At 45.9% G+C, this 13,308-nt stretch overlaps 1 protein-coding gene across 3 annotated transcripts in view; it reads right to left on the reverse strand.

Annotated features, from left to right (window-relative positions):
* The window catches only part of PARP4 (poly(ADP-ribose) polymerase family member 4), a 1,988,214-nt gene that overhangs the window by 890,075 nt on the left and 1,084,831 nt on the right, over window positions 1–13,308 (reverse strand). For 2 of the 3 annotated variants that reach the window (XM_086935217.1, XM_086935220.1), the window contains exons 30-32: window positions 10,588–10,683; window positions 8,741–8,854; window positions 8,071–8,121 (exon numbers count right to left, since the gene is read on the reverse strand). In XM_086935217.1, coding sequence (XP_086791343.1) covers window positions 8,071–8,121; window positions 8,741–8,854; window positions 10,588–10,683 — 261 coding nt within the window. The remainder of the gene's footprint in view (window positions 1–8,070; window positions 8,122–8,740; window positions 8,855–10,587; window positions 10,684–13,308) is intronic. The other variant, XM_086935219.1, reaches the window with a different exon arrangement.

Below are 13,308 nucleotides of genomic sequence, written 5' to 3' on the forward strand. Positions count from 1 at the left end.
ACAGTTTTGTTGACCTGAGGGTCGAAAGAAAGGGCCGAATCTATCAATACTCCAAGATTCCTGGCGGAGTCAGTAGGATGTGGACAGTCCCCCAGGGAGGCCGGCCACCAATCCTCGGACCATATCTCCTGATTTCCTCCGAATATCAGGACCTCTGTCTTTTCCCCGTTCAGTTTTAAAAAGTTTGGCACCATCCATTGCGACACTGCCTCCATGCACGATCTAAATTTGAGGGCTGAGTCGTTGACCGACTGTGTGATGGAAACCATGATCTGGGTATCATCGGCGTACGACAGCACCTCAAATTCAAAAGATCTCACCACTTTGGCAAGTGGGGTCATATAGATGTTAAACAGCAGGGGACTTAACGAAGAACCCTGCGGGACCCCACATTGCACTGACTGGGAGGAAGAGAGAAAGTTGCCCATCTTGACTCTCTGTTCTCTTTGGTGGAGGAAAGAGGCCAGTAGGCTGAGGGCGGTGCCACCCACCCCAATCCCCTCAAGCCTGTAAACCAGGATCGAAGGAGACAGGGTGTCAAAGGCTGCCGTAAGATCAAGCAGCACCAAAAGAGTAGTGTGGCCCCTGTCGACCTTAGAACGGATGTTGTTAATCACAACCGTGAGGGCAGACTCTGTACTGTGAGCAGCACGGTACCCGTGTTGGGAGAAGTCCAGCAGATTAGAGCTCTCCAAAAAAGTGGAGAGATGGCGATTAAGGTGGGCCTCAAGTATTTTGGCCGGGGCTGGGAGAAGTGAGATGGGACGAAAGTTCTTCAAAACTCCCGGATCTAAAGAAGCCTTCTTAAGCAGAGGTTTAACAACTGCTGATTTCCAAGATAGAGGAAAAATCCCCTTTGTGATGGCCAAGTTCATGACCTCTAGAAGAGGAGGGAGAACCACCTCTCTGCAGGCCTTCAAGGTTTTTAAAGGACAGGGGTCAAAGGGAGAGCATGACTTGGTATCATCAAGGAGGCAATATTATTCCTCCAAAGTTAGATGAGGGAAGTCAGCAAAGCCTGGTTTAGAGCAAGGTTCGGAAGCCTCATCATGGACAGGAGAGGGAGAGGGAGAAGAAAGTGCGGGGTTAGTATCCAGCTCCAAGTTGAGAATTTCAAGTGATTTATGAATATCGGCAATTTTTGCATGAAAAAAGCTTGCGATATTATCGCAAAGCTCCTGTGTCTCGACTATGGAGTCAGCCACTTTAGGCACCGATAGTGAGTCAATGATTTTAAAAAGGTCTCTAGATGATTTTAAAGAGGCAGTAAGGTTTGTATAATAGATCTTTTTTTCCTCAACTATGGCCCTCTTGTATTCCCTTAACAGTAGTTTGTGCTGGATTTTTCCAGGGAAGTCGGGATGGGCATGCCAAGACCTCTCCTTTTATCTACATTTCTGCCTTAAAAGCCTGAGACGATCGGAGTACCAGGGCAGAGAGGGACTCTTTCGGGCAGAATAGTGCTGCTTGGCAGGGGCCAAAGTGTCTATCGCATTCAATAAGGCGTTAGACAGGCCTAGTGCTGCCGCATTAGGGTCCGACCGAGAGAGGGAGCTGAAAATATTCATAAATGGCGCCAGTGTCTGATTATTAATCTCTCTGTAATTCCTTCTGACTTCCCATTTATTGCTCTTAGATTGATCTGGAGCAGTAAGAGTAGCGTTAAGGTCAAAAGGCACTGCCCGATAGTCTGACCAGGCCAGAGGAATAGGCGTACCAGTCGTTAATCTGGAATCGTTTGGAAAGATGCCATCAAGCGTGTGACCAGCTAAGTGCGTGGGGCCATCAACTAGTTGGATCAAGCCACATGCGGTCAAGCCTTCTACTAAAGACAACGTGTCTCTAGCATCTGCGACCTCTAGATGAAAATTGAAGTCACCAAGAAGGGTAAGATTGGGCCTGTTAATAAAGGGCTCTAAAAGTTTCAGCATGTCTTGGGAAAAAGTAGCTCTAGGACCAGGGGGTCTGTAGCAAAGTATACCAGAGAAGGAGGCTGAAGGGGCGAAATTTATCGAAAAGTACATTGCCTCAAAATGATCAGAGGGGGCAGAAAGGGGGTCAGTGCGGCACATGAAGGAATCCCTGAATAAGATTCCCAGCCCACCACCCCTGCGACCGGTTCTGTCCATCCTGGTAAGGGTGTAGCCCTTACGGATGGCATCCACCAGGTCGGGGCCTGAAGAATCCGATCCCCAGGTTTCCGTAATAAAGACCCAAGGGGGTTTCCTCTGCGAAACAAAGTCACTAAAAGCCACATTATTTCTGACCAATGACACGGAAACCTGCCTCCTTTATAGGATTTTCGGTGGACTTAGGTACCCCGGGACAAATCCGGTTTTTCCTGACGTGCCGGATCCGAACAGGTCTAAAAGCGCTACTACAGCAGTGCAAGGTTGAAAGATCATCAGGAGATGAAGTATGGTGGCATGATTTAAGAGAAGGCCTAACGGAAAGCAAGGTAGAGAGAGTGTAAAACTCACACTCTGCCTGGAGGGAGTAGCGAGGTCCAGCCGGTCTGGCCCGTGGCGCGGTTTGAGCGCGGTTTGAGCGCGGACGGGCGCAGACGGGCTTAACTTTGGCGCAACTTCGGCGCGCGTCCGCTGTGCGCGAAGAAAGCCATCCGTACTAAATAGGGTGGAGCCTGCGTGTCAAGCCCCGCATGACCCACTAGAGCCAATCAATGCGGGAGCCCCAAATGTATTGCCTGCGCCCTCCACAACAACCGGGAAATCCCGTGGTGGACCGGGGCGCTGGCAGGAGAGCTGTGATTGCGGTAAGGGCTGCGGGGAGATGTGCACAAGACACACTGACGGTCAGTTTAAAATTAGAACAAACAGTATTCAGCAAGGCAGCAAGGCTAAGCAACATATCAATCATGCGCCACAAAACGGTACTAACAAGTGTTTAAAAAGTTCCAATAATTTTAAAAGACAGGATATCACAAGCATAGCAGTCATGCACGCGGACCTGAGACACAAACAGGCGAAATTCCAGCCACCCGGACTAAATAGGGTTGAGCCTGCGTGTCGAGCCCCGCGTGACCCACTAGAGCCAATCAATGCGGGAGCCCCAAATGTATTGCCTGCGCCCTCAACAAAAAACCGGGAAATCCCGTGGTGGACCGGGGCGCTGGCAGGAGAGCTGTGATTGCGGTAAGGGCTGCGGGGAGATGTGCACAAGACACACTGTTATCTATTATCACTGTTAACTATTATCACAACACATCAGAATCATAATCACAGGATGTACATTGTGCCAACTGGCACGGGCAATATTTACAAGGGATTATGTACACCTGGCAGCGCCACATGGACCACTGTCAGGATCATCACAAAGTGAACTTGGTAAAGGTGAACTAAAACATACAAGTAACATTAGGTCATAGAACGTACAGTCAGTAAACACTGATAATCACTGCACTTGCAACAGTCTGTCCCATGAAATCCATCATACACAGTATCCCATCAGTCTAACTACATTAGACCCTCACCACCTAAGTAAAACCTTACACTAGGGGTGTAAATCACACAGGGAAGTACAATCTCCCTAACATAAACCTAAACAGGTAAAACAACCTCCTATGCAGAAATCATATCTAGAGGCATCAAACACACGGTGTGCAAAACATACTACACACAGTACATTTCCTAACACCCAAAAGCATCAGCACATAAATCATAATAGCACATAAATCACACTAGGGTCCAGGTTGCGCCATGGCGCCAAAACCTAAATGTAGAAGCTGCCCACTACTTGCTGGGCAGCTGAGGACAAGAACAGGGCCTAAACGCTGCAGCTGGCACTAAGTGCTGCGCAGCTGTGGAAGGCCAAAGTAGGGGCGAAGGAGTGCGACTCACTCCTGAGTCCAAAGACATGTCCTTAGAAAGGAAACCTAAACGGTGCAGCTGCCCACTACTTGCTGGGCAGATGGGAACTCAAAACTGCGACAGGGGCCCTCAATGGCCCATAGGAACAAATATGTCAAGGTTAGAGCCACACGGGGCTCTTTACAATAATGGGCAAAGCGTTGAAGGGAACACGGGTCCCTCTGGTCCATTAAATAATCCTGATCAAATGTTGGAGCCCTCTAGGCTCGGGGCTAAAGAATGCGCATTTTGGGGAGCCCTCTAGGCTCTGAAAATAATGGGGGCTTTGTTGGAGCATTCAGGCTCTAGACAATAAGCCTGTGCCCCCTGTGAGCCATCTGGCTCTCAAAACTACTGGGACCTCGGAGTCACGGGGCTCTGTAAGGGAAACTTGCCCCAGGAGCCCACGGACTCCTTAAAGCAATACATGCCCCCAAGCCCCTCACAGGGAATTTTAAACAAATATGGGCCATTGTTGGAGCCCCGCTTGGGCTCGGTAAACAGGGGCGGCCCACTGCCATCCGGGGCCGCCCTAAATGCACCCACTTTCATGGCGTAGGACCCTTGCGCCAACGCATGCAAGGAGCTTCCCCCTCCCCTCAGCTCTTCAACACTCACCGGGCTGCTAGGGGGGGCTCCTCTTCACTTGCGGCGGGGGCAGGCACCGGCAATGTGCCTCGCGCCCCCTCCGTCTTCTGCTGCCACTGGCTGGCGCCTGCGGGGCTCTCCCTCAGCAATGGGAGCCCCGCACCGGCAGGCGCCAGCGTCCATCTCCTCGGACGGCGTCTCTTCTTCCTCTGGCCGGCGCAGGACTCCTAGCCAATCCCAGCGTGGCGGCGGGCGGGACTTCCTCTGACAAACCGGAAGTCCCGCCGGCTGCCAGGCGCAAAGCTGCCTGACTTCCGGTTTCGCCACGGGCCGCGGCGGTGTATCCCGGGGGCACAAACGAGGGGTAGGCCCCCTCGCAATTAAAAACAAAGGTAGCAGCGGGGTAGGCACCCGCTCTGAATCGAAAATAGGACTCCTGGGCAAAGTCGCGGGTGGGCACCCGCACAATCAAAGTAACATAAATACGGGCAAAATACAGGGTGGGCACTTGCTTGCAAAATATGAAAAATAAGCGGGGTGGGCACCCGCGCTGCCATTAATAAAGGCAGCCATGAGGGGTAGGCTCCCTCAGTCACAGGTCAAATCAGGATAAAGCGCTTCCCAGGCGCTAGGGGGGCACAGAGACCATCGAGCCCCCAAGAAATGACCCCTAAAACAAAAAGGGTCCCAGAAAAAGAAGTCCTCCAGGTGAAGAGGGCAGGAGGGTCCCAGGCATCCATGTGCTGGGCAGGGCCCATGGAGGCAAGCCTTCTCCTGGGCCCCAGCAGCAGCGCGCCCCCAGTAGATTCAAGTAGGAACAAGAACATTTTACAGGAGGTCACAGCCTCTTTTTATACACACAAATCCTTTGTCTCTAGGGTGCAGGGTGGGGGAAAACCAGACGCAGCTGGTTCTGGAGCACTCTGTTGTGCTCAGCCCCTCTCCCCATCCACAGGACAGGCTAGGGACATCAGTCGCACCACAGGGGGCGGAGCCAGCATTGTGTAGGGAAGGCCCATCCCTATTCAGGTCTCAGGTGCACCCCTCCCTCACATCAACATGCAGATCTCTCCATTCACCACTGGGGCAGACCCATCCTGACTCCTGGAGCCAGGCACACCAGCCAGCTCCAGCCAATCACAAGCCAGACAGTCAATTCACATTTATGACACAGACATGCCAGCTTCTAGAAGTGGCACTTCCACACGAGACACCGTAAATCCGCGCACATCATCGCGCAGCATTCAATCTCACGAGTTCGCACATACAAAACTCGACCCTGCACTCCCCACACATCAGGAACTACCATGGACACACATATTCCCCATGTATTCCTATGGGAGGGCAGGCCACTCTTACACACGCACTCAGAGAGAGCACGCACTTTACACTGGGGCACAGTGTTAAAGTGCGCAAAGACCAGAAATCACTACAATTATGTAATATTACAAGGCAAAAAGTTCAGGGGTGAACCTGCCAGAAGGGCCAAGTCCAACAGTACAGAACCAAGCGGCTCGATTGATATACAAACAGCCCAGGTGGCAACACGTTTCCCCTTCTTAGGAAGCTGCACTGGCTACCCATTCCCCAGCGCTGCGCTTTTAAAGTTGGTTGCCTGGTGTTTAAATCCCTGAATGGCCAGAGCCCTAAATTCATAGATAATCTCATCTCTTGCTACACTCCCTCACGAAACCTTCGCTCGTCCCAGCTCCAACTCCTGACTGTCCCTAACTTCAAGCTGAAGCGTCAAGGGGGATGCAGGTTTGCAACTCTGGACCCCTGCCTGTGGAACTCCATCCCCTTGGAAATTAGGTCAAGCGCTGACCTACTAAGTTTCTCAAAACCTGGTATTCACCCAAGCATATGAATTAACTGTGTCCGGTTCGGCAGCCCCCTAGTACTAAGCGCCAAGAAACCAACCGGTCCACAAGCGCTTTACAAATCCTTGGTAACATAACATTATTCTTCAGTGAAGAAGGCACGATCACCAGGTGGGTGGTAGATGGTGTGATGTTTGATAGACGGGGAGCCATTACCTTTAAGTTAAATGCCGAGGTATTCAAAAGTCGCGTATTCTGCATTCTTTAAAATGGAAAGTTGAATTTCAGCTTTGTGGATTATGGCTAGACCTCCACCTGCTCTTTCAGGTCTGTCATGTCTAATGATGGAGTAACTAGGAGGTGTAAGTAGGTCGAGTATGGCAATTGAATGGTCACTGAGCCGAGATTCAGTGAGAAAAGCGATATCAATTCCCTCACTGAGAATGGTTGTGGCGATATCTGTAGCATGTTGGGCTGCCGATCTACAGTTGACAAGGATGCAAAAAAGAGGGCAGGAATTATCCTTGGCAGATATTCGAGTATGAATGGTGGTGTACTGAGCAGGACGTCTGGGCTAATTCGAAATGACAGGGGTTCTATTAATTCCCACTATCACAGGGATTGTAGAGGGAGGATTATGGACCATGATCTGGGTCTTGGGGAGATAAGATTCGCTGAGAACATCCGCTTCCCGTGCGGTTAAAGGGCAGTGTGAGTGGTGGGGCCCGTTGGCCAGCCGGCATGGGGGGATGGAGGGCCAGGTGGAGGATTGTAAGCAAGTCGGCCAACCTGTATGAGGAGGCAATTTCCGACTCATGTGTGAGTGAGAGTGGACAGGGATGGCCTGGTTAAAGAGATCCTGTCTAAGATGCGCTGTCGGTAGCAAGAGAGTTGAGTTTACACTCCATTCGGTTCAGAATCTTTGAGAGAGCGTTATAGGTGTATCCCTCACTGAGGGTGGGGGAAAACGCAGTAAGACCTGCATATGCGGGAGCAGAAAACACAGAGTTATGGGGGTGATCTGTGTCATGAGGACAAGGATTGAAGACAGTCTGAGTGAGAAGCATAGGGGCTAACTTGGGAAGTGTGGGAGTGCCAGCTGAGTATTTAGTCGCTGATGGTCTAAGGGTGTGACCTTCGTCACTAGGTTTGCAGTGGGCATCATTTGGATTTGTTACAGCGAGCTTGTATGTAAAGGTCTGAGGAGGTGGGGACCTTCTGGTAGGCACTTGTCTACAGTGAGAGTTGGAGGGGGTGTCAAGGTTGCTGGTTAAGTCCGGGGGAGTCTGAGGGTTGGATACATAGAGAGTGGGAAAATACGCAGCCAGTCATGAGTAAAGGGGAGCAGAGAGTGCTAAGTTTTTGGGGTAATCAGTGTCAAAGGGCTTATTATATGAAGGAAATAATTTGACGCAAGAAACACTGCATCATCATATGCTAAATCTTGTAAGGCTTTCATTACAAATTAAGAAACGACAAATAAAAAGGCTGATTGAAGCACAGTTTGCATATAAATCTGCCATGTAGAGTTGGACTAAGAATTTGTTTTTGCTTGCAAAACTAGATAATTTTCGTGTATACTTGCTTAAAGTGTCTCCTGATAGAAAAATGTTTTCCTACTTTACTTTTTAAACAAGAAAGGAATATATGGGAAATATAGTACAGAGTAATGCACCTTTCTGAACAAAGCCACAAAAAAGCAACGTCTTGGCATTTTTTAGCACTTTACAAATATTTCAAAGAGTAGATACCAAATTGAGAAAATTAAGAGCATATATTATCTACAACTAGCTTACCTGCTTACAGTGAAGAGGAGCCCCCATAGCAGCCCTGTGAGTGTTGAAGATCTAAGAAGAAATGAAATTTAAGTAAACTTGTTATGATAACATTCAATTTACATTGTGTCATTTTTATTAAAACTTATTCATTTTAATATGGAAAACATTTCAAAGTGTTGTTTTAATTCTGTTTTTTTATTCGAGTGCTTGTGGATAAACAATATTTTTTGTTTTTCCGTCTGGTGCGTAGACGAATAAATCAGAAGGTTTTCTGACGCGTGAACTGGCCACATACAGTTGTCCATGTGAGAAGCATGGATTCTCCATATCTAGTCCACACACTTGCAGCGATTGTCCTTGTGCTTTGTTGATGGTCATTGCAAAAGCGAGTCGCACCGGAAAGTGTAAACGTTCAGTATTGGAAAGATTATGAGGGCCCTGGGTGGCCGGGGTGCCGATATTTAACAATTTCTTTTTTTTGTAGCCAGATACTGCCACGGGAGTGTACTCAACAACTTCCCAAAGTTTCATGCCTATCGGATGAATGGTATAGTAATGCATAAAGGACAAACGGACCTACTTTGGTTTTTATACATATAGATAGAAGATAGATTATGCGATACACAACAGGCAAGTTTGTCCCGTATACAGTGTTAACAATGACAATCTTATTTTTTATGTGTCTCACCGTGTCTCGGTCATCAGGATCCTCTCCCCATGTCATATATGGTAGAATATCAACATCTTCTGCAGCCATAAGTTGTAGAATGTCTGGAATGTGAACTTGAGATTCCATGGCATCCTAAATAAAGCAGGAAAAGTTTATAATAAATAGAAGTTTAAATTATTTATTTAGCTTTTGTACTAACCTCCAAATGACTGTCTAACATTAATTATTGGTAGATGGTGGAAAAGAACAAATTGATTACCTTTGGCAATGCTCCTTCTGCTGGATACTCTAGCCACTGGACTCCCCTGGGTGTCTAGTTTTCAGAAATGTCTGGGTTTGATAGGTTTTCCTAGATGGCCGGCGAGCCCGGTACCAAAAACGCAGGTGACTCCATCACAAAACCAGTTAGTTTTGCGATCGATAATTTGGAAGTCTCCACAGTACGTTTTGGGCCATATCTTGTCGCGAGCACTAGGCCTACCCACACAAGTGAGGTACCATTTTTATTGGGAGACCTGAAGGAATGCTGGGTGGTAAGAAATTTGTGGTGGCCTTTCCCACACAGAAAAGTGAGAACACATTTGATTTGATTTTTAGCTAAATTTGAGGTTTGCAGGGGATTCTGGGTAGGAAAATGTTGGGAGATACACATAAGGTGCACCTCCCTGGTCTAGGTGTCTAGTTTTCAGAAATGTTTGGGTATGGTAGATTTCCCTAGATGGCCGCTGAGGCCGATCAAAAAAGCTGGTGACTCCCTTGCAAAACCAGGTAGTTTTATAGGAAAACCTTAAAGGATCTACGGAAATGACTCCTGGCTAAATTCTGATTTTTTTTCTGACAAAAGTATGCCTGTCCCTAAAAGCTAGGAAGATGGTGATTTCAGCACTGCAAACCTATTGATGATACCATTTGCAGGGAAAAAAACAGATGCTTTCTTCAGCAGCACGTTTTTCAAAAACGAAATGTTGCAGTATTTTGGCTAATTTCTGGGTCCCTTGTAGGAGAATCCACAAACCCTGGGTACCTATAAAATCCTCAGGATTTTGGAAGAAAAAGATGCAAATTTGGCGTGGATACCTTATGTGGACAAAAAGTTAACGGGCTCTAAGCGAGAAATACCCCAAATAGCCAAACGAAAAAGGCTTAGCACATGGAGGGGGAAGGCCTAGCAGTGAAAGGGTTAATAGATCCTTAAAGTCAGGGAAAACATCAACCCTATTTACTTGCAGCACAAACGCTAAATTTTAAACGATATTGTTAGACTAGGATTCAGCCTGTTTGACATGGGCGAGATCAAACAATAAAGGAAAGACACTAGCCAAACAGATAGTTTCAGACTTTGTTATTATACAACAGAATACTTGGCACATATTATATGCTACGTCATATCTGAGTGAGCCATTTCTTTTTAATTCCATCATTCCGACTTTTAGGCCATGTGCTTTAGCGATCAAAGAATGTTTTAATCTAACAGCCATGCAGCAGGTAAGCGCTTAAGTAGTTTTAAAACATTTTTTCAACCAAATTAATGGTTGCGTCTATAAATTTAACTAATAACTATATCCATTCTTTATAAAGTATTTTGGTGTGAACAGAGCTTAATAAAACGAACACTAAATAGCATTATTAATGAAAGAGAACACAATTGTATTGCAATCGTATTCGGAGACAACACTTGGGTGTTAATTCTATTCGAATTGATACTGTTTTAATCTTTCATCTGTGTATTTTAGAGTCATATGCACTCGCTTTAGCGAATGTCACAACATCAAGCTCTAAATCACTTTGATAGTGCATAAAAGATACTTTTCAACCTTACTTTTAAATCACAGTTACTTTCATCAAAGACATTCATGTTTACATACCCTTTTCTCAATGGCCACAAAACTTGTAAACTGGGTCACAATTGAATATTCCTTGCTGAGTTCAATTATCATTGATTTTAACATTTGTTTCCTCATCTAGGAAAAAAATCAACACATTATAATCACATAAAGACAATGTTCACAACTGCAGAAAATACACACACACAATGTATGTTTGAGTCAATCATGACATAAATGCACACATTTTCCAGAGCGTGATTATTGCAAACAGCCAGAACGAGAGGAGAGAATTATCCACCCCCCACCCCCACCCCCGCATATAACTGAGAAGGCACCACAGTTGCCTGTCTATCAACGCTATACTGTAGAATATGTTCAAGTCTTCTATCAATGGCTTCTTAATCAGCTGTTAAATATCACTGCTACTCAGTTGGGTGTTCAGAGCTTCAATGGCAGGGCACAGTACATATGAGCGAGCACTCCTTGCTAAATGGCAAGCTCTTTTTGGTTCTGCCTCATGCAATGTGCTAAATTCTTCTTGGATTCTAAGGTAGTGCACTCTTCTGAACAGCACAGATGCCCAGTAGGGCGAGGGCATGGTAGTGAGGGGTGCAGTATTATCACAGCATTTATAATTCACCTCTAAGGAACAGGGAATAACTGTAGGACTCCATGTTTGTGCACCACATTTTTCCCTCATTCAGGGAAGTTTTCTCGTGCACATTTCTCACGGCCTTTACTAGCAAAAAATTTGAGTGTGGTGTTCCAGCACACCTTGTAATCAGATTCAGTCGGATTGGGATTTACAAGGTACGTGTATTAAGGACCTTAACAGGGATATATCATCAACACATACCCATGGTATCATACATAAATCAGCAGCATAATTACAAAGTGGCTGTGGCTTTGTCTTATTAGATTTTTGCTTGTTTTACTAGTTTACTTTGACCAGGCTTCAGGTAGCTTCTTCCTCCAGACACTCTGGCCCTAAACTGTCCATCCAGTTACTATCTTAGAACCACTATGCTCCACACATAAGCTGCAAATGTCTCCCATACCATTAATGGTAAGATATTCTCTAGCTAGTTTGAAAGTTTGAAACAAATCTGTAATTATTTGGCATTGAGTACATTTTACTAACTATGAGGATGCAATCACTGACATCACAAAAAGTGTGTGTTAAAAATACTTTCTTTATCCCATTAGATTAAACGTGACAAACCCCTCTCTATCATTCTCCAGTAAACTACTTTTGAGAGTTCAAACCATGTCAACTTTTGAAATGCTTCAAATGCCATAGCACCAACTACGGGGCAGCTGTTCATAGCTCTCCCATGGATTTGAAATTAATACCCACAATAAGACCATGACCCTATATTTACATGAACATAAAAGATCTGTTTTTTTCGTGTATGTAAAAAGCTATAGAATAGCAAATGCTGTGAGTCGTTATTCTTAAATAATTATGAAATTTCTTGAATGCTGTAGCTTGGGATAATTTAATCAGATGTGCATTTAAAATGTTACATTTACACATCGCTAGTCAGCATTCTGCATTCTATTCCCCATTACGAGATGTTGCAATGCAGTTGACAATAAATATGAAGTGTAGCACATTTGCAAAGCTTGATCTTTGTTCAGTACACATTTTGAAGATGATGCAGATCTTCTGTATGTTCATTGCCAAGTTTAATCATCCGGCATTTAAGAAATTGGAGTATTTGTTGTGGGCGTTGAGAAGCCATTACAAATAATAAACACAATCCAGGTCAGGGTGAACCACATATTCACTAATAAAACTTGTGCTTAACACTCTGGTAGCTTGCACAAAAGCAGTCAGGCTTAGCTTAGAGGCAATGTAAAAATTATTTATGCAGTACTCAAACAGTTATCAAGTGAAAACACAGCACAAGAAAAATCCCAAAACAATTGAGAAAAATAGAGTACATTTAATAAATAAAATGACGCCAAAACAACAAAAATCCAAAACATAGAACAGGAGTTATACATGTTTTAAGTTTAAGGTTCAAATTGTGGCAATAAGCAATAAGCGCAAACTCTGGGACATTGGTAGGTGTAAGACTGACCGTCATGAAGAGTGGGCAGGATACCAGGGCCAGTTTTGTCACAGAGAAGAGTTTTACCGTAGAATTTAGTCTCTGGAATGGAACTCAAAAATCTTTGTAGGGCAGGCCATCAAGCTGTGGCAGAAGAGGGCTCCAAGTCATCAGATAGCTGTTAGATGAGATGCTGGTGAAGCCATTGACTTTTGGCGGGAAAGATCAGAGTGGGAGAAATTAGAATTTGGTAGCCAGATAATGTCTCTCCTGCACAAAATACTTTTCCCGCCTTCGACCAGTGAAGATTACTATATTAGGACTTTTTTGGAGCCCGGATTCTCCAAGCAGGGGAAGGCTGCAAGTTGTAGCCAAAGGGGGCTCCATGAGTTCGGACACCTTCTCCATGAAGTCCCATTGGATCTGATTTGCTTCTGCGGGTAAGAACGCAGTGGGAGAAACAGGAATCTTTGGCCCAGTGGTGATGCATGTTCGTTGAATCAACTTGGCAGTTGGTCCTGTCCCCTGACGGTCCACAGAGCAAAAACTTTATGAGTACATTTTAAAGCCAGTCAAGGGTGCAGGACCTTGGCACAGGACTTAGGGGCCAAGACTCACTGCAACAGAGGCCAGGAGAAGGGCCCTGACCTGTAAATTCAGGAAAGAGTGTGTTGTGTCCCTATAGCCCAAACAAGTGAGCCTC

Source organism: Lissotriton vulgaris, chromosome 8 (assembly GCF_964263255.1).
Source record: "Lissotriton vulgaris chromosome 8, aLisVul1.2, whole genome shotgun sequence".
NCBI lineage: Eukaryota > Metazoa > Chordata > Amphibia > Caudata > Salamandridae > Lissotriton > Lissotriton vulgaris.